Consider the following 20,996-nt stretch of genomic DNA (forward strand, 5'->3'; position numbering starts at 1 on the left):
CAGTTTTTAGAGACAGACTGATTATGGGGTGTGAACGGAAGGCCGGCGTCAAGGGTGACACCAAGACAGCGTGCATGAGTAGATGGGGAGATGATAGCACCATTAACATTGAGAGAGATAGATGGGGGGAATCTACATGTCATCGTTTACCTAGGCCTTGTTATTTGTTATAATGAATAACCCTTTTTTACATTGCAGGATGGTGGCTGGGAAAGCAGAGCCGGCAATGCCTGGTAGACTGTATGTTCACCCAGACTCCCCTGCTACTGGAGCTCATTGGATGCGACAACTGGTTTCATTTCAAAAACTGAAACTGACAAATAACCACCTTGACCCCTTTGGACATGTAAGAATAAAATAAATATTTTACTACTATCTGAATTGCAAAAGTAAATCGTTTTTTTAACCCTTCCGCTGTCTTCCATTATTATTCTCTTGCTATTATGCTGCATTTTGCCACTTAAATGCCATAATGTGCAAAAGCACCAATAAGTTCTGCCGCTGTCAGTCTTTCCAGTTAATCCTCACTGTTAACATTCAACAGACTAAAAATGAAACTCTTAAATATAGAATGCAACCACAAGCATAGACAGAATATGTATATATATATATATATATATATATATATATATATTTGAATTGTATGGTTATTTTGTTCTGGGTAGTTCTGGATGTTTTAAATGCCTGTTATTGCTATGCAATAGCAATTGGGAAGATTGGACGATTTGTTACCTTTCCTCACTTTAGTTATGTATTAAACAGAGGCAGCTCAACCCTTCTACTAAGCAATTCAGTGCAGCACGCAGAGTATTAGAGTGACTAAAAAAGGTACATTTTGAACGTGTATTCCAGGCATTAAGAAACTTTGTCTAAAAGAACACAAAGGTTCTTATATATACCGTAGAAAAAACTCTGCTTAGGGGCTGAGAGACAAAAAACACAGTATAGGAGTGATATTCTAATGCTTTTAATGGCAACATATGGACTGTAGTATAACAAAACAAAATGGCCTACTCGTTTGCTAAAATATATGCAGCTGAATTGGAAGTTTTATAATCCTAACATCTGACACATAAACATAATATTTTTTTTAGAACTTAACTATATAGATTGATACATATTATTACCCCAAAAGCAGAACAAATATCCACAAACATAAAAACACTCCTGGCCGTATGTAATGAGCTTGGCTAATGTTCATTTGACATTTTACTTTGAACTTATTATACGCGCAGTTGTTAGGACATGGAAGCAACATATTCTTTACTGTGTTTATGGGATATTCATGCTAAATGTGTATGTGCCCTAGATTGCTAATTTGTGAGTATAATGTTAGTATGCTGATGTTTTCTGTAAAAAGTCTACATTTTAGACGTCTTTGAATGAAGCCTATTCTTGCTCAACACTCCAGATGTATCCTTCAAATAGTCTCTGATTCCTCCCAATGGTACAAATACTTTAAAGTTGTTAATTATGCAAACAATTTAAATTCACCAAAATGTTATGAATGTCTAGCAATTGGATGTCAACAATATTTCTTAATCGGAAACAGCAAAAATAATTTCACTAATAAACTCAATAATGTCTGTTCCAAAAAGAAAAGACTATTAATGTCTTATATGTGTGTGAGTGAAACCAGGAATGGACAGTTGCAATGGAACAAACACACCCAATGCTGGCATCTGTTTCTTGGTGCATTGAAAGAGATTACAGGAGAAAAAAACTAGCCTGAGACTGTTCATGTGGAGTTTTTTTTTTTTTTTAATGAATTGATATTTTAGCCATATGGAAGGTCTCTTGGATTGAGAAATCCAAGGTAGATTTACAACCTTCTATGATGGGCCTTTTTCATGAACCAGCTAGAACTCGATACTAAGGTTGTTCTCAATAATAAGCCAGTCGTTGAAGTATTATTAAAGGGACACCACGGTGTCACACACAGTCCCCTAAACAATAAATGCTTATAAAATATAACATTTATTGAATTTAAAATGGGAGATGTTTTGATGTTTTGCACCATTCATTTCAAGCAACCTATCAATGGCAGGAAAGAGCTGTCATTGAATAGATGGGAATGCTTTGTGCACATGTGTATTGGTGTCTTGTTAGACCCTCCATAGAACATATGCAAAGCCAATGCTCAAGCTGACCAGTGTTGACATGATCACATGTCAGGAGATATGTTGGGCCAAAAACACATCTCTTGCATGGCAAATAGCCCAGGGGTGGAGGCAGAGATTCTCTTTGGCCAGGGCAAGAGCTCAAAAATGTAGAGCTACTATTCAGTTAGTTTCAAGCTGGTTGTACGTATTTCCTGGCAAGTTCCTATTTATCATAAAGCATGTTTATGCTGCATTTGTAATATATTTATGTATTCCTCAGACAGAAAACATGTGGGCATGGAAAATTCCTTTACCTCCTAATCACCTCCCCACTACACGAGATTATGTAGAGCCCAGTGATTTAAATTTATTCCTGCAGATAGGCACGCATCCAACAATCATGATCAGTCTACAGCAGTGTTCAGTGAAGAACTGTAGCTTCCTCCAAAAAGTGAAAGGTTAAGCTTTCACCATTAAGAGAAAATATTTGTAGTCATAGCACAAGAAATGTACAATAATCCCCCCTTTTCCCCAATAAATCTTAATGAGGTATGTATGAAATGTACCTTCTTTCTATGGGACACTGGGAAAATAGTTGAAAATGTAATTAAATAAAGATATATTTCTAAAGTTGCCATAATTACTAATCGAGGATTACTACTGCAGTATATATCAGATATACTTCTGATTATGACATTAGATGCAGGTTATAATGCTGGCAAACCACCTTTGTGCATTTAAAGTGACTCTGTCATGTTAACCTGAAAAATAACTATCTGGTGTTAATCGTTGGATAAAAACTTGCTGGCATCAGCTCAGGGTATACATGGTGTAATTTGTTGTGACTTCCCATTGAACGAATAGCAGTCTTTCTGTGCTTTTGCCCCTTCTGGATCAATGCAATGCTATGTTACATTGGAGTCTATTCACTAACCTGCAAGTCTATGCATCTTGGCCCTGTTTTATGGAGGTAGCTTAGGCAGGGTGGGTATCTCATCATAACCTGCCCAACATCCTCACCATACTCATTCCCAAAAAAATTAAAATTGCATGCTAAGGTATATTTGTGTGGAGACCAAAGAAGCAAATTGTAAAAAATCTTCTCCTGAATTATATTGGGACAATTAATGAGCAAAAATGTAAATGGGTGTTTTTTTTAAAGAAAAAGACAATTAAAGCACTAAAAGAATGTTACATATCTGGTTGGTCCATCCTATAGAGCCGATAGAGCCGCTACTAACTGTTACTTTGCCCTCAACGGCTGCATTATCTGTTTTGCCTAGCAGTCTGTGCTGTCAAATCTGCAGGTTACATTGTTTTATTATATTCATTCTAGAAAATATTAATTCGTACTTGGAAGGTAATGAAATAGACAACTTCATAACTTTATCTGGTACAGTAATTAAGTTTAACATGCCAAAACTTTCAATCTGAAATGCTTCCCAAAGGAAAGAGGTGTAGAATTTTCAGTATGGTAGAAAATGGCAGCCTAGGGCATTAGAAAGATATAAAAATATAACTTTCCTGTATTTCAGGAACCAAAAAGTAGAATTAAAGCTGTTTGGCATTATAGCAGACTATAAGTGGAAAAATGCAATGGAAACATATTATAGTATAAATACTAACTTTATTGAAGCAATAATGGTAATTTTCATGTATGTTGCTTGTAGGATTTAATGCATCACATATTATGTACTTACGTTTGCCAAGTCATGTTTTTTTTGTTTAGTTTTTTTTTTTACTATTTTAGGTATACATTTTATACAATTATTTATCTAGAACGTTGGCAGACAATAAGTATCCCTTAGTCAATGGTTTCGATAAATGCACATTTTATGAGTTTGAAATCAGTGGTATCTTGAATGAATTATACTTGTTGTTTGTAAACAATATTTATCTGTTCTATATAACAGAATACCTTGTTTTGCACGATGAGTACATTTACTCATTGAAGCAACATCTCCTAATCAGCATACCTGGGAACTCTCCAGGTTTGAACTAGGAATTAAAGTCTGGCCACACACTCTCCCCATCTACTTCCCACCTAAGACTGGGGCTAACCTCTTCCCTAGCCCTGCCGCCACAGCTTGCTAGCCTCAGTTAAATAGCCCATATATACTACTACCACACCACTAGCTCTTGCTTCCTTTAGGATTACTGAACAAGCAGTACAAATTATTCAAACAATAAGGCCTATTCAATTTTGGATTAGATATTGTTAACTGAATTTACTTGTAAATGTATTATAATATTTGGCTTGGTAAATATATTTGGCTTAACACTTATACTTACACATACATTTATTCTAGTACAAAATTTGAGAATTGTCCTATTCACCACAACAAACTTTGATTGATACAAACAAAATTGAAACAAATAATATGTTGGAAAGACCAAAAAAGGTTTGATATTTAAGCGCTGTGTAAACTGTTGGCGCTATATAAATAAAAGATAATAATAATAATAATTGTGGACCTGGATATGAGTGTTTATGTTTATGATGTTTATCCTGCCCTAGAATAATCTTTGGTGGAGCTCTCTAAATTGTATTTTATGTTGCTTTTATCTTAAGCTTTTGTAATAATCTTATTTTCAGTCGTATTTTTAATTGAGGGTTAGTTGTGCTAGAGCAGGCCATTACAACCCCTCTCCTGCACATCTCTCTACCTAAAAATCTTCATATATATATGATGTATTTTGGGCCTGTAGTTCATCTGCAGCTGCTCAAACCTATTTCTTGGCATTTAGTAATCTGGATCTGGAAAGCAGACTGAGGGCTCATCAACTTTCAGTCGCAGGGAAAGGAAATGATTAATAAATCATTGCAGATATTTATGTGGTAAATGTGGCATTTATGCTTAAGGTGAGGTTATTACATGATTTGTGTTCCATGATGTGGGACCTTTGTATGCTGGCGTACATGAGTCCACTGAGGCTTAGGTTCTGACCTTTTGATCTTTCCCCATTATGGTCAAATCATAATGACATTTGCTTTCAGGCAACAAAGACTTATGGTTCAAAAGCATATGATCAAAAAAAAAAATATGAAGTTGAACATGAGATTTTGACAACACTGGATACTTTGTCGAGCCTTGTTTATGCAAAATGTTGAAATACACACAAACTATTGTAGTATTGTAGTGTGCACAATTATAAAAAGTTATTACTTATTAGGTGGACATTTAGTTATCAGTGTCCAGTTATTAGGTGTAACAATATTATATCAAAATGAAAATGATGCCACCATTAAAAAGAATATGCTACTAAATAAAAATATGAAATACTTTGTTTTACAGCTGACACAGTTCAGAGTAGGACCATATGGAAATTAGGAGAATACAATAGCCTCCTACTTTTCTGTAGAAACGAAAAAGCCAAAGACTGGTAGTTTCCGAGTTGTACTTCACAAATATTAATATTAGAAACAGACAAATATACATGCATTATCGGGGTTTTGTTCTTTTAAAAGTACACAACAGGTACATTCATGTTACATACTTATAAACATATGGTTATTCTTATATTGGTATATATGGTAATTCTTATATTGCTCATACTAAATTATTCATCACATTTTATTAAAGGTACATGTTTAAAACAAGTAAGCAACTATGCCGCAGACCAAAAATGAAAATTAGTTATATTTTTTTTGTTGGGCTATATTTAACATCATGAGATACTAAGAAAGAAATCTTATCTCTATGTGTATTGTTCGCTTTTTCCAGTAATAGTGAATAAATATTGATGTTAATAATAACAATAATAACAAGAAGAAGATTATAAAACCACTATCACTAGTTTGCATTATATCATCTTGCACAGTTAACTCACTTGACTTTAAAATCCATCATTCCACTGCTAGAGAGCAAGTAAAGGACACTATCTGGAAAATATCAGCAATAAAATGTACATTTAGAAGGTAAATGAGTAACTACCAATGCCAGACTTTAGTTTTAGTTTTAGTTTGTTTTTTAAAACTCAAATGATTTTTGTATGATTACAGATCTATCTCTTTAAGAAAGTACACAACAACAGAATATCCACAATCAAGTTTTATATATATACATTCTGCTTTGCTTTATGCCAGATGTTTTTCTGTATAAATTAAATGAGCTAATACAGATTACCATAGCATAACGGGACCAGATGACTTTAACTTCTGACAGAAGGCTGGGGTACACATATAATGCCTAAACTATATGGATAACTGCATAGTTGCCAGAGTATTTCACATACCATAACATGTATTTAAAGCAGTCCTCGTAATGCATTAATTGCATTCAGTGTCAGTCTGTCAGTGCAGAGTTTGTTTCTTCATTTAAGATCCTGAATGGGACCAGGCAGAGGTGCCTTCTTTCCCACTGATCTACACTCTGGCTCTGAAACCCCTGCCTATAGTTCTTAGAAGCAACTCTGACATCACTAGACATTTCCTGGTGCCAGGAAGAAGTGACACCAGATTATTCGTGTTTGCAGACGATTTGTTGTCCCCTCCTACAAATCAGTTCCCTAACAAATCTTGAGAAATGTAAGTTATTAGAGAAATATAAAGAGACATTATATGATCAAATGTATATGAACACCCATCCTTATTGTTGAGTTTAGGTGTTTCAGCCACAACCATTACTAACAGGTAGAGAAAATCAAGCTATCCCCATAGACAGAAAATGGCAATAGAATGGGGCCCTGCTGAAAAGCTCAGCTACCTTAAATGTGGCACTGTCATAGGATGCCGCTTTTGCCACAGGTCATTTTGTGAAATTTCTTCCCTGCTAGATCTGCCACAGTCCACTGTAATGGCTATTATTTTCAAGTGGAAATGTCTAGGAGTAACAGCTCAGCCAAGAAAAGATAGTTCACACATACTCACAGAGTGGGGTTGCTGAGTGCTGAAGAACATAGCATCAGTTCCAAATTACCACTGAAAGCAACATCATCAGCACAAGCACTATGCGTCAGGGGCCACATGAAGTGGATTTACATGGCTGAACGGCTGTGCACAAGCCAAAGATCACTATGCGCAACCCCAAGCATCAGCTTGAATGATAAATCATGCGTTACTATCTGATATACGAATCTGCCAAATGCCATGATAACGCTACCTACCTGGGTGCATTATGCCTACTGTAAAGTTTGGTGGAGGAGGCATAATTGAATCGGTTTGGGCTAGGTCCATTATTTCCATTTTAGACAATTCTGTCCATTCATCTTTGTGGCACTTGTGACTGTGCCCCATAACCCAATTGAACAACTTTAGGATGAGTTGGAACACCTATTGCGAGCCAGGTGGTCTTCTTTTTTGGCCCATGGTTTTGAAACAAGCTCATATAGCTGTAATGGTCAAGTACATGCTATCACAAAGTTAACTCACAATCACTAGGTCTGCAGGATGCACATTACCATAAAAGTTTGGAGACACAAGTGCACCATATGATAACACGAGTGTATTGGCATATTCATTTTGATCAATTACTGGTTTAGTACAGAAGTGGTGTTTTCTATGCTGGCAGCAACTCAGGAAATCACACTAATTGTGTAAGTACAATTCTTGATGCCAGAATAGATGTATTATATCAAACTTTCACTGCCCAGTGGACACAGAGTATGACTACAATAAGGGATATAAAAACATGGGGACTCAGCTCAACTCTTCACTAGCAATACTTACAAATCAAAAACTCTTTGGTGACCCCCCCAGACTTAAATCAGCATCCTTGCCCTCACCATGTTCTAGGGAAATGTGTGGTCAAGGACCCTGTGTCTGATATGCTATTTCAATGTGTTTCAATACTGGGTTAGGAAAACTTCCAAAACTGAAATATCTGACCATGCACTATAATAAGAATTTCCATCCAAGGAGTGGGATGATGTAGTGGAACACCTAGCTAAGGATACTGTTTTACTGTACTAACTTTTTGAAAATCTATCTACGTCTTTTTTTCATATGGTATTACATGCTGGAGAGGCTCCATGGGACCTTCCCACATCTGGTGAAGCTGACCAGAAATATTTTCATTGTGGGAAAAGGTTTTACACCTGATCTGAAATATTTTTCAGGTTCCATTTTCCAATTAGAATTACCCATTTTGAGAAAGGCCTTCAACAATTTGCCTCCACATAATTGCACACATTTTTGAGTTATATATTTTTAGCTGTTAATTTTACTGTTGCTTAGAGATGGAAGCAACCATAGCTTCTTTCACCACTTCTTTTAACCACAAGTGATTTAAAAAAAAACACACACACTTTATAGCAGGGAAGTACAACAATAAAGGATTGTCAATTGATATTTTTAAAATGTTATTATTAATTTTATTATCAACTATAGGCACAACTACAAAATAAAGTTATTGTAATGTAAATGTATCAGTGCTATCCAATTTAACAAAGAGGTTGAGTGTCTAACTCATTAATGGCAGTTAGAATGCCCTTAGGTAAAGGTGACAATTTTATATTCAGACCACAGACCTGCTAAGTACTGGAATCCGATTAACGTTTTCAGTTCCAGTGTGAATGTGTTATGCAGTTGGAAGAGAGTACACTGCTAAAAATAATGCTGCTACTACAGCTTGGATAGCCAAAAACGTATTTTTGGCTGTCATTTCCTGAGGCCAGATGGTCATCAGCTTATGCCTAGCCTTGGACACAGATACTCAGAAGAGCCTTTTTTTATTGTTGTTACGTTTGACTATTTATAATAACAACTGGAAAATTAAATTTCAAAAAGCTGATTGCATAGATGTTGGTTTTTGCAACTGATTGGGATAGTATTTAACCCTGTGTATGACAGCTAAGTAGTGCTCATCTCCCAGTAGTGAATGGGGTGAAGATATGGGGGTATATTCACTGATGTGAATTGTGTCAAGAATTATGAGATATCTGTTAATACTAAATCATTAACCAAATTCTTTTACATGTATCAATTTAAAGAAATAGCCTTGTACAACAATAACAATCACGTTTAGATCAAGAAAACAAAAAGAAAGCATATACACGCAGAATAGCAACAGAGCAGTGGCAACATCTGGATAAGCAACACTATAAAAATCACGATATTGTAAATGAACAACAATAATAGGTTGTCTAATCAAAGGATTTAACAGGAACAATAGAAAGTATGAGATAATAGAATTATGAGATAATAGAATTAGTATAAATGAAATCAAATCTTTAGACAATAAAATTATGAAGTTCATGAAATTACTAAATCACCATGCAATATAGATAAAACAGACAATAATCAATTTAACTATCAGCGTAGTTAATCAACTAGAAAGACTAATTATTAATAGAGTTGAGATGTTTATTCAAATAGATGAATAGAAATGAAATACATAGCTATAGCAAACACAATTTATACACTAAGCACTTCAACATGGGAATTAATCTGAATATTAGTAACTTTTAATTATTCATTTATCTGGATAAGAGAACAAAATTATCCATACTGAATAATCTAAGATCTAAGTTATAATGTACAATATGGCCAATATTATTATGTAATGTATCCTTCTGCAATCAGAAACTAATATACAAAGATGGAGAATCTATAGAATGACGCTGCCCATTCCAGAAGCTGAAACAAATAGTCATCTAACCCCCAATCTGAGAAATCTGAGGAGATGAAAATTCTCAGCAGGCCAACAAAATATTTCTCCCATACAAGGAAGATGACCACTGGGCTCTTGTGTAAAAAAAACGGCCCCGGACCCCCCAACTTCAACAGCTAGTCAGTGCCATCATTGCAGTCATCAGTTTAATCCATTCAGCTAGCAGTGGTGTTATAGAGGAAATGTTTTTTCTTTTAGAGATATATTTTTATCTGGAGAAGAAGCAACAACTCCTATGCAGGCATAGGAACTTCTGGGCTCCGGCTACTGTGAGCCTTCCCTTGCGGGACGCAGCCAGGACTGCCCACTAACGTCGGTGGGAGGTCCTGCTGACGTTGGTAGGAGTTCCCCTGATGCCAGTGGGCGGTCCAGCTGACATCAGGGGCGTTACCGCCGATGTCAGCGGGAAACACCCCCATTTAAATGGAAAATGGGCGGGGAGCGGGGCATGTCAAGACCCTGCTCCAGCTCCCGGGAGGATTCGGGTCTTGACCCGGCAAGCCCGGAGAGTTCCCAGGTATGTATGCAGGGCCTACATTTGGTGCTGAGCTGGTGGAGGTGCTACCACAAGGTACTTCCATTTGTTAGATATTGAATGCATACAAAAGGGGGTGGTACAGTGCTAGAAAACCTAGGACATGCCCTGCTCCAGACTTTTAAATGTAACAGGACCCAGTCCAATGTGTTATTGCTTCAGTGATATTCTTGTTATTGTCTTACTGCTGTATGTTGTTTCTGTTGTTGTGTTTTATTGTTAGAATGCATTATTATGGCAGTTGGGTCCCTCGCCCTTATATCCATCCCCATACTCCTGTAGCTTTATTAGCTACTAGCCGAATGTATATATCTTGAAACACTTCCCTTACGAAAAATTACTGCAGTTTTTCTGAAGTAATACTGCTATTTTTTTGGACATGAAAAAACTGCAATACTGCACTTTTACTGCAGTATTACTGCACATTTACTGCAGTTTTACTGCATTTGTACTTCACTGTACTGCAGTTTTACTGCACATTTACCGCACTTTTTTTTTTATATCGCAAACCTACAGTTGTACTTCAATGTACTGCAGCTTTATTGCATTTGTACTTCCGTACAAAAATAACTGCAGTAAAACTGCAGTACAGTGAAGTGCAAATGCAGTAAAACTGCAGTAAATGTGCAGTAATACTGCAGTAAAAGTGCAGTATTGCAGTTTTTTCATGTCCAAAAAATAGCAGTATTACTTCAGAAAAACTGCAGTAATTTTTTTGTAAGGGTTAGATCAAAAAATCTAACTAAATAAATAATACTTACTCATGTTATTGCCACATTTGCCCCACATGAAGGACATTTGGTGGCCTGGATGCTTGATACAAAGTAGTGCATCGTCTGAACAGGCAAACAGATGTCCTCCCTGCAGCTTTCGTGTGGTACATGGTCAAAATGACATAATCTAAGTATTAAAATTATTTTTATGTGAAAAAGTCCCTTTACTGTGTGTACTAGAAAGTGTTGTGTGTATAAGGTTCAATTCAGAGGCTTTCATTTAAAGCTTATTCATGACATTAACATCACAACTGACTTTAACCAACACAAGATGTTTGCTCAGCACATAAATTAGTGTACTTTACTGTTTCAGATTATCTTGAATTCGATGCACAAATACCAACCGAGGCTCCATATTGTCAAAGCAGATGAAAACAATGCCTTTGGTTCAAAGAATACTGCTTTCTGCACGCACGTGTTTTCTGAGACCGCATTCATATCAGTGACCTCATATCAAAACCACAAGGTGAGTCGTCAAGGCAGCCTACTGGGACAAAGCAATGATTCTGCCTGTCTAGTGTCCGTATGAAAAGGAGAGCAGTTTACCCAAACACAGCAAACTATCTCTTGGCCAGAAACTGCATGTTTTCTGTGAGAGGTCTTACTTATAGGCAAACCACGAATCCACATCTGCAAAGAAACAAGTTGACTCAGATGCACTTTCCTTTAATTAACATAACTGTAGGGACAGAAATACCAAATACAATAATGCGAATAATAATCAATATAATTGCTGTCCTTTTGTTTGTTTAGGTCAATATTTAAAATAGTGTTGTGCTTTCAAATTAAAATTTTTTTTTGCTCACATGATTTGAAATAATCAATATCAAAATGAGTGAAAAAATGCAGTGTACAAGGAAATGTGAAAATTAAATAGTTCAATACTTGGCACCCTTTGTTCTGTTTTTAATGAATCAGCAAACTCAATATAGTCACTCAAAGGGGAGCAGGGCAAATTCTAATAATGACCAGTAAATCTCACCCATAAATCTCAAGTGAAAAGTAATTACACCGTATGTATATGCTGAAACGTATGAAGAATGTGCCTATTAAAGAACTGCACGTGGTTTGCGTTATAGTTATCAGTTTTTAAAATATCTGTAGGTGGAAGGGACACGTGAGACAGTTGAGGTAGACACCAGAGATTCCTACTATCAACTACGTTATTTTTATTATCTTATTGATTATTGCAGAGAAATTGTAGGTGGTATAAACAACATATATGCCAACAACTGATTGTTCCCTTTTTTATTCAGTCTTTTATGAGCTGAAGGAACAAATTGAACACCGCACAAGATCGGTGAAAACATTGGCCTGTCCATGAAAGTGATATACCTGCACATCCAAACCGCAACTTAGGGAGTTTTTTTTAAAAGACCTCCTTGGTCTCTACTACACACACTCTGTTTTCCTATGCTAACACTGCCGGTGTACCCCTCGTATTATTATTATTATAATGTGAATGGTAAAATTGCAGTAGAAAAGATGCACAAACAATACTCTCCACTAGACATTGAGCGTGCCGATATAGAATGAGCTACGCGGGATAGACTATAAATATGGTGAAGAAGATTACTTCACTTCTGAACCTAGTATACAAAGCACTGTCTAAACCCTTTCTTTTCCTTTTTTTTAAGATAACCCAACTCAAAATTGAAAACAACCCCTTTGCCAAAGGATTTAGAGGCAGTGATGATAGTGACCTGCGTGTCGCCCGTCTGCAAAGGTATTACTGGTTTATCTCAATAGCATATTGCTGTTTGGTTTGATATCTGGGTACTAAATGCAGGCCTGTGCCGCCAGTAAAAGTACAGCATGAGGCTGAATTCCTCTGATCAAACACTTTAAGTGCCTCAGACAATTTTACCACCCCAGTCCAGCACTGCTGGGATAGCAATAAATGCAGTAAGCAATAATATGAATACTCATACAAGTCAGTCTATCACTAATAGCTTAAGAGTTAAGAGTACTTGTGCATTTTGATTGACCCTTAAGATTCAGTGTCTTTCAAAGTTATGCTCCCTGTAATACAATTGTCATCTTATCAGAACAGACATACTTTCAGTATAAAACAACAGGATATTAGCTATGTTTTTTAAAAAAATCTAGAATCTTAGTCCAAACAATAAACCCATCTCCACAATAATGTTTAACCTTTGTTTATTGCAAAAGCAACGTGTTTTTAACAGCTTATCATTTTTTACTACAGCAAAGAATATCCAGTGATATCAAAAAGCATCATGAGACAAAGACTTGTATCAAGTCATCCAGGGCAACTATCTGGCAAATCAGACATTAATGCACTTCACAGCAGCCACCAAGGTATGCAGCATTATCAGTATGAGAATGGAGCACACATGCAGTTTGCAACTCCAGATGCTCAAGACCTGCCACTCAACACCTTCGCAGCACAGAGGGACTCTGGACTGTTTTATCATTGTCTCAAAAGAAGAGGTAGAGTTAAACTGATTTTTTTGCAAATCATTCCCACATTGTTTTCTGTACAGTACATAGCTGTGTGAAAAAGAAGCAAATCTTGTCTGGAAAACATGCTGAATGCTTAATGTAGGCAATCATAAGTATATAAGGTACCGTTATACTGTCTCTGTATGACAACATACATGCACACCATACTCTGTGCCTTATCCAAAGACTGTTAAGTCCGGTTCAGGCTAAAGCATGGGCACACTCATCACTAAACAAACATCACTCGCGTCAGGCATCAAAGAGCCTTTAACTGAAGGGTGCATTTTACAACAAAGATTTGGTTGAACGAATTATGTTTTTGCAACAAAACAGAGGAAGACTGAGTCTTAGTATTCTGTTTTTAAATGTGCTTGCTTATGTGTTTTTTTTGTGTGTGTGTTTTACAGAGGGTGCACGTCACCTTGACCTTCCCTGCAAACGTTCTTATCTAGATCCTTCCTCATCTATGGCAGATGATCATTATTTTAGATCCCCTCCTCCATATGATCAGCAAATGTTGAGTCCACCTTATCGCAATGATGTGACACCAAGGGATGCATGCATGTACTCTACTTCAGGAGCCGAAATTGCAGGTGTGTCAGGGGTTGAAGATTTACCACCACCTCCGCTTAGCTGCAACATGTGGACCTCTGTCTCTCCTTACACTAGTTACAGTGTTCAAACAATGGAAACTGTGCCATACCAGCCATTCCCCACTCATTTTACAGCCACCACTATGATGCCTCGTCTTCCAGCGATCCCCGGCCAAGGATCACAGCCATCAAGTGAATCTCATTTTAGTGTCTACAATCAGCTTTCACAGTCGCAAGTCCGGGATAGAGTTCCACCTACATCCTTCCCTAGAGAGAGAGTTCACCCTTCACTTTGTGAAAGAAAGCCTCCGTCCCCCCACATAAACACTGCTAATGAGTTTCTGTATTCACAAAGCTTTTCACTATCCAGGGAAACCTCACTACAGTATCACTCAGGAATGGGCACTGTGGAAAACTGGACTGATGGATGACTGCTACTGCTAGGGACATTGCATAAGAGCTATGCTCCACTGACCTGAACAATTGCATCTATTTTGTTAGTACCTGTGGGTATCCTGCACCTCAGCAACTCCTTTATGTGAGAATGCTTGATCAAGAGAACACCTGTCTTTTTTATTCTAGACTTGGACAAAATGTTCCATACAGGTGGCATTTTTGAGGACAAACTTAGACAGCTACGGAAGTAGAACATGCATTCAGTTGTTAAGTAGAATACAAAATACAATGTGGGAAATCACTACATCTTTGCATGCTGAATAGTTATTTATACATATATATATATGTATATATAAAGATATATATATCTATCTATCTATCACAAATGCAGGCCACATGTCAAATGAAGCTTTGCTTTTACAAATGAGATGCTTAATAAAATAAAAGTTACCAGGGTTTTTTCAAAGACATCTATTTAATATTTTTTATTACAAGTATTGATGTAGAGATTAAACTATGGCTTCATGAAAATAGCATTTATGTACATCAGAAAACATGTTATTAGAAATCAAACTAGAACCAAACATGGAATTGTCTCTTTTTTTTGTTACAAAGCATGGAAATTATATTATCAGAACATAAAACATTTTACTTATTATGTAATGTCTATGCTTGCCTTTCAGTAATCTTTATTAATTATGTGCAGTTATAAATATTATATGTTGACAGCAAGTCTAGATTTCATTTTCCAATCCATCACTCTTTACATCGATAAATTATACACTTTCCCAGGATGGTATCATTAGCTTAAGTCATTTTCCCAGCCTAGAACTGTTATTTTTTTTCATTTATATGTTCGTGTGTTTAATTTATTATTTGGTTCCCCTTCATGAAGAACACCACTTCTTGTGATACAGTGGTGGCAAGGGCATAAGTGGTTACAGGCTTCTCTAGTCACTACCGTGTTCAATATAAAAGGCATTAAACTGTATTATCTTATTTTTGGAAAAAGTCTAATATAGACTTTATGGATGCCTAAGGTTTTAGGCAGTGGCAAAGTATTCAGACTAGGGTACTGTGACAAGGATTGTTGAAGTCATTGAGGCCTATGGACATTTACTGGGTTGTCTACCACAGAGCTGCCTATTACTGACTCTTTCTACAAACAAGAATCTAGATACATTTCTGTTGCTCATAAGTTATTACCACATGACCAGTGTATTCAACGAAATGGATTTAAAATATAAAGTAAATGTACTGAGATTTCACAATAAAAGAAATATGGTGTCTTCATTGGAATCCCTCAAACCTTGATGCCCAAGCACTGACTTTAAGCATAACTATAGGGATCACAGGGAGGGTCCAATCCCTGTGCTCCTCTGACAAAATAGTGTTTAGTTGGGGGGCAGGAATCGAGATCTTTACTTCTGTGTCACAAAAAAGCCTTGTACTTCCCCATACAAAGAGTCAATGATGGAACTGCGAGCCACAGATGTGATACGTTGATAGATACAAGGGCAGGTAGAATGTGTGAAGGGGAAGCAGCAGAAGAGGACCTCCAGCAGGGCTGTGCTTTAAATTTGCTACTGCCCTGTGTTTTGGGACTCTTAGTAAAACTATTTCTATAAGGGCTGTGGATGTCCATACTACCAATCCTATCACAGGGAAACAGTTATTTTTTGTGACAATGGCCATATCTAGTAAGGTGATTTGTATATCATGCTTTTACTTAACTCAATAACACCATTCATGACCTTTGCACTGCCCATACCCAGAAATAAAAGTGAGACACCAGCAGGATTGGATTTAGAAAAGGCTGAGACATTTATTTAACATCTTATAAATTATTTAAAACCACTTTAATAATACTTCTGTATAAATACTATCCAGTCTTCTGTACATCTGTGTACAAACAATCAACTGAGGGTTCCCATCCTAAACACAGATAATGGCGCACTACCCCTTCTGCCGGATTCCAGCAATCGTCCAAATGACCGCGGGTCGGATATGGGGAGCTCCACCTTAAGTTTTTGCGTAATCAACTCTCCACTCCCATTATCCTTCAAACTTCTCCAGGGAACTCCTCCGCCATCAGCAAAGAAAATGTACCCTGCAAAAGAAGCAGAAAAAAGAGAGGGAAAGGGGGAAAGAAAACACCAGCCAACATGGAAACGCATAGACAAAAAACAAGGGGGAGGGTGGGCGTTAAACTGCTTCTGTGGTATTTAGTAATTGCCCCCGCACATGTGTTTAGAGGGGCTTTATAGTCCTGTCCCCTTCCCCCTACAGTCACATTCCCTGTGCATTCCTTCCTCGTGCTAACCCTTGCTGGGTTAACCCTTTCCTGCCCTAATACCATGTGCACCGGGTTTCATTCTCATTCTCAAATACAGCTAATTTACATTGCTGTACTTGCCACCTTCTGGATTTCTTCTATATTTGCTTATTTGTCACATTTAAATATTTCAGATCACCCAACTAATTTTCATTTTATAAGACATTTTATAAGACAAAGGCAACATGAATAAACACAAAATGCAGTTTTTAAATTATCATTTCATTTATTGAAGGTAAAGAGTTAACCAAAACCTATATCACCCATGTGGAAAAATTAATTGCCCCTAAACCTAATAACTGGATGTGCCACCCTTGGCAGCAACAACTGCAATCGAACGTCTGTAATAAATGCCAATGAGTCTTCTACATCACTGTGGAGAAATGTTGGCCCACTCTTCTAGGCAGAATTGTTTTAAATTGGCTACATTGGAGGGTTTTCAAGAATTAACTGCCTTTTCAAGGTCATGTCACCACATCCCAATCTGATTCAAGACTTTGAATAGGCCACTCAAAATCTTTAATTTTGTTTCTTTTGAGCCATTCAGAGGTGGACTTGCTTGTGTTCTTCTCAAACCCTCAAACTACCACCAGCATGTTGACCACTTTCACTCATCAGTTCAGAGAATATAATCTCAGGAGTCTTGGGGTCATCAAGATGTACTTTTGGCGAATATGAGACAAGCCTTTATCTTCTTTTTGGTCAGCAGCGGTTTTCGCACTGCAACTCTCCCATGCATGCCATTTTCTTTTCTTATTGTGGAATTGTGAACACAGATCTTAACTGACGCAAGTGTGGCCTATAGTCCTTTACACCTTAGTCAGGGTTCTTTTGTGACCTCCTGCATGAGTCATGAATTGATCTAGTAACTTTTTTCCTTCTATACATGGTCATCGTTTAAAAGAGGAAAAAACATTTTCGCAGAATTGTATAATATATGTTACCCTAACTTTGATTTCCTTAAATTTGATTTGTTTTTTCTTTTTTTGACTGCTCTTTTCTCTCTTTACTGACATTCTTTGTACATTCTTCAAGAGGAGGTGACCCCAATGAAACTAACAGCAGAGAGCTCCAAATTTTTTATTGCATTTCGTTGTTTTTCATTCTCACTCACACTTACTCATGCTCTCTCTCACTCTTACACACTCTCTCATGTTCTCTCACATTCCCTCATGCTCACATTCACGGTCTCTCATGCCCTTATTCACACACTCTCGCTCAATATCTCCCTACCTTTTCCGTCGACCACTTTTTTACTCTTTCTTCTTTCACTTCTACCCGTGTTTTTTTTCTTCAACCGTTTCTCTGTGAACCAGGCCAGAATAATGACGACGGATTTGTGGAGAAAGAGAATAGGTTCTGCTGTGATTTGATGAAACTATAAACTTCTTTGAACATGAATGCAAATAGCAGATTTTTTAACTGTAAGTAAATGATACATTGAGTTGGTGCAACCTTTTTGAGAATGGTTTCATGTAAGCTTTCTCTTTCTTTTGTGAGTCAACCACTTTGGGCAGGTAAGAAGCCTTGGTCTCTGGCTCAGAGACCTCAAAGACATGGCTTCAAATGTGTTATTGTTTGGTTAATGTGTTATGCTTTGAACCACAAAATAAATGTAAAGCTGCATCCCAGACGCATTTTAAATTATATTTATGTAATTTTACCTTTATTCTAACAACATTACAAAAATACTTTCTACCAAAGGGCCTTATTTTTTAAGGAATGCATATTTTCTTCAATGCTATTTTCAAACCAGCAGCCTATGCTTTAAATACACATGTAACCCATTATTTTGGTTACTTCCTGTAATGAGTTTAACCCTGATCTGAGGAGCTGTTCATTTATGCCATTGTGTGTCCTTTCGTTTTGTGGAACAAGTCAGTAAAGTTCACGCCAATCCTGTAAAGATCACGTACGCTGCGTTATTTCAAGAATAAAGTGAACTTGCCAAAACCCCAGAAAGCCATAAAAAGTAGAACATGCAAAGAAAGACACGGGTGGAAAAACCTCCTGAACAAACAGTGCTTGGAATAAAAAAAGTTAAAAATAGAAAATGATAGACTTCTCTCCTGTAAAAATAATTTCTTCTGCTGTAGATAAGATCTCAAGTGTTAAAGTACATCAAATATATCTTAGTGATATATGGTAACATAGCAGCAGCAATTAAAAGGATATCTTGAAGAGTATAAAATACTCAATAATGTTGTACAAGAGTAATACGGGCCTTTTTTAGGAGGAAACTGCACAGTTTCATTTGTCAAAATGACACTGTATCAACACCCGACTAGACTACCACTGCCAGCCTCCTTTGAACAATTTATGGGCTCTAAGTCTACAATCCAAATTCTTGTGCAGTAAGTCTTTTGGCTGCTAAACTGCTAATGTGATTTTTCCTGTCTTCTGCTTTTATGTGTGGTTTTTTTATATCTCATTTTATTTCTCTCAATGACAGTCTTTGAGTATGTATCCACCAAGTGAGTCACAGAAAGTTTTCATAGCCTCAAACTTGTTTAGCAAAATGAATCATTTGTTCATTTAAGAGTTGAAAAAGCAAGCTAGCTTTTGATTTCCCAAATAACAAACAGATATCTAAGGCAACAAAATAGAATAAAAAATAATTACACAATATATGTCAAACCCACAACCCTGAAAAATTTTGATTAAATAATTAAGTGAATAATTCCTAGAAGGACTTTTGACTTTTAAATAAGATAAAAATGATTAAAAAATAATTCAAGTTCAGGTTGTTATAAAACATGAGCCAAATCTGTTGATTGCAAACAAATCAACTTGGTGCCAAGTTCTTCCATCCATAAATATCAATCCCACTCACTACTGGCCAATACAATTATGTCATTACGTAGATCAACAATGCACAATATCAATCTGTGTCTTAAGACTTGTGAATCTATGGCTGTTGATGTGGCTGTATCACTTTTCTTACCCTGGGGGATCAATCCATACAAACCATCTAAATGTGTACAAGGCCAGATTAAGGAGTTTTGGGCCCTGGTGCAATTATACAGGAAGGGTCCCTTCTCTGTATTCACTGGCGTAACAGAAGCCTCCGCAGCCCCTGCATTACCGGGGGGTGTTCTGTCTTTTTTCCTTTTTATTCTATCTTGCTTGTCTGGTTTTTCATTTTTCTTGCTTTTTGTAACTTCTGTTCTGCCCCCCACAAACATATGCACACATCTTATTGTTTCTTCTGTTTTTGTCCATTGCTCCAAATATCTTTGTTCTTCGTCTGCTTCTCTGTGGACAACAGGACAGGGACATGACCACAAGGGAACTTCTGCAACATTGAGGAGCTTCTGGGCACATCCCCTCCCCCGATTGGATTGGGAAGAGGGTGCCAGTGTCATTTCAAAGATGTTTTTGGGCAACGTGATCCGGAGTCAGGACCCAGAGTGACAGTAGTTCCCCGGGACAGTCTGTAATGCAGTCTGTAATGCACCAGGGCAGAGGCGCCACATCTGCAGCTAATGAACCTTGGTCTAAAGGAGATGATAGAAAATGGGGTTTGCTAAGGAGCTCCTCCCCATAACCCCGCCACACGGCTGATAGACATTGTAACGGGTTCACCAAGAGAGCTGTAGTAACTCCCAGAGAACACCCAGTATCCTCCTGTTGTCCCCAGAATCACTTCCAGCACCAGCCAGCATGCACACCTTGGAACCCTGCTATGTGTATCCAATATCTCAGAAAGCAAAGCATATTTTAGAGATGTTTTAGAGACATAACATATGACTATAGATAAGAACCATTCCCCCCATTTGTGTCAGGCACTGTACCTCCAGGTCCCGGTAATCCTGTGCAGTCCCGCAAGGCTGCCTTCTCGCTGCTCCCTTACAGTGTGTCCTCTCTTGCTCCGCCCAGGAACAAAACGGAGTCACGTGATGTGACGTCACTTCCCGTGACTCCGCCTTGTTCCTGGGTGGAGCAAGAGAAGAGATGCTGTGAGGGAGCAACTCAAGGGCAGCCTTGCGGGACTGTGCGGGAAATCTGCAGTTCAGGTAAGGAGGTTGGGCTTAATTGGCCACACATGTGGCGGGAGCGGGTGGGATTGGCAACGAATGTGGCGGCAGCGGGAGTGGAACACCCACATTGCGGGAGCGGGCGGGATTGGTAAAAAAATTAGCGGGAGCGGGCGGGAGCGGGCGGGAGCGGGATTTAAAAAGCAGTC

The 20,996-nt window shown here is 37.5% G+C and overlaps 1 protein-coding gene across 1 annotated transcript in view; it reads left to right on the top strand.

Annotated features, from left to right (window-relative positions):
- Positions 1–14,941, top strand: part of TBX4 (T-box transcription factor 4) — a 61,429-nt gene extending 46,488 nt beyond the window's left edge. Inside the window, exons 5-9 of the mRNA XM_053454582.1 lie at positions 199–346; positions 11,334–11,486; positions 12,658–12,746; positions 13,230–13,474; positions 13,894–14,941. Coding sequence (XP_053310557.1) covers positions 199–346; positions 11,334–11,486; positions 12,658–12,746; positions 13,230–13,474; positions 13,894–14,510 — 1,252 coding nt within the window. The 3' untranslated portion in view covers positions 14,511–14,941. The remainder of the gene's footprint in view (positions 1–198; positions 347–11,333; positions 11,487–12,657; positions 12,747–13,229; positions 13,475–13,893) is intronic.
- The last annotated feature ends 6,055 nt before the right edge of the window (positions 14,942–20,996 follow it).

The sequence above is a fragment of the Spea bombifrons genome, chromosome 2 (genome assembly GCF_027358695.1).
Source record: "Spea bombifrons isolate aSpeBom1 chromosome 2, aSpeBom1.2.pri, whole genome shotgun sequence".
NCBI classification, from domain to species: Eukaryota; Metazoa; Chordata; class Amphibia; order Anura; family Pelobatidae; genus Spea; species Spea bombifrons.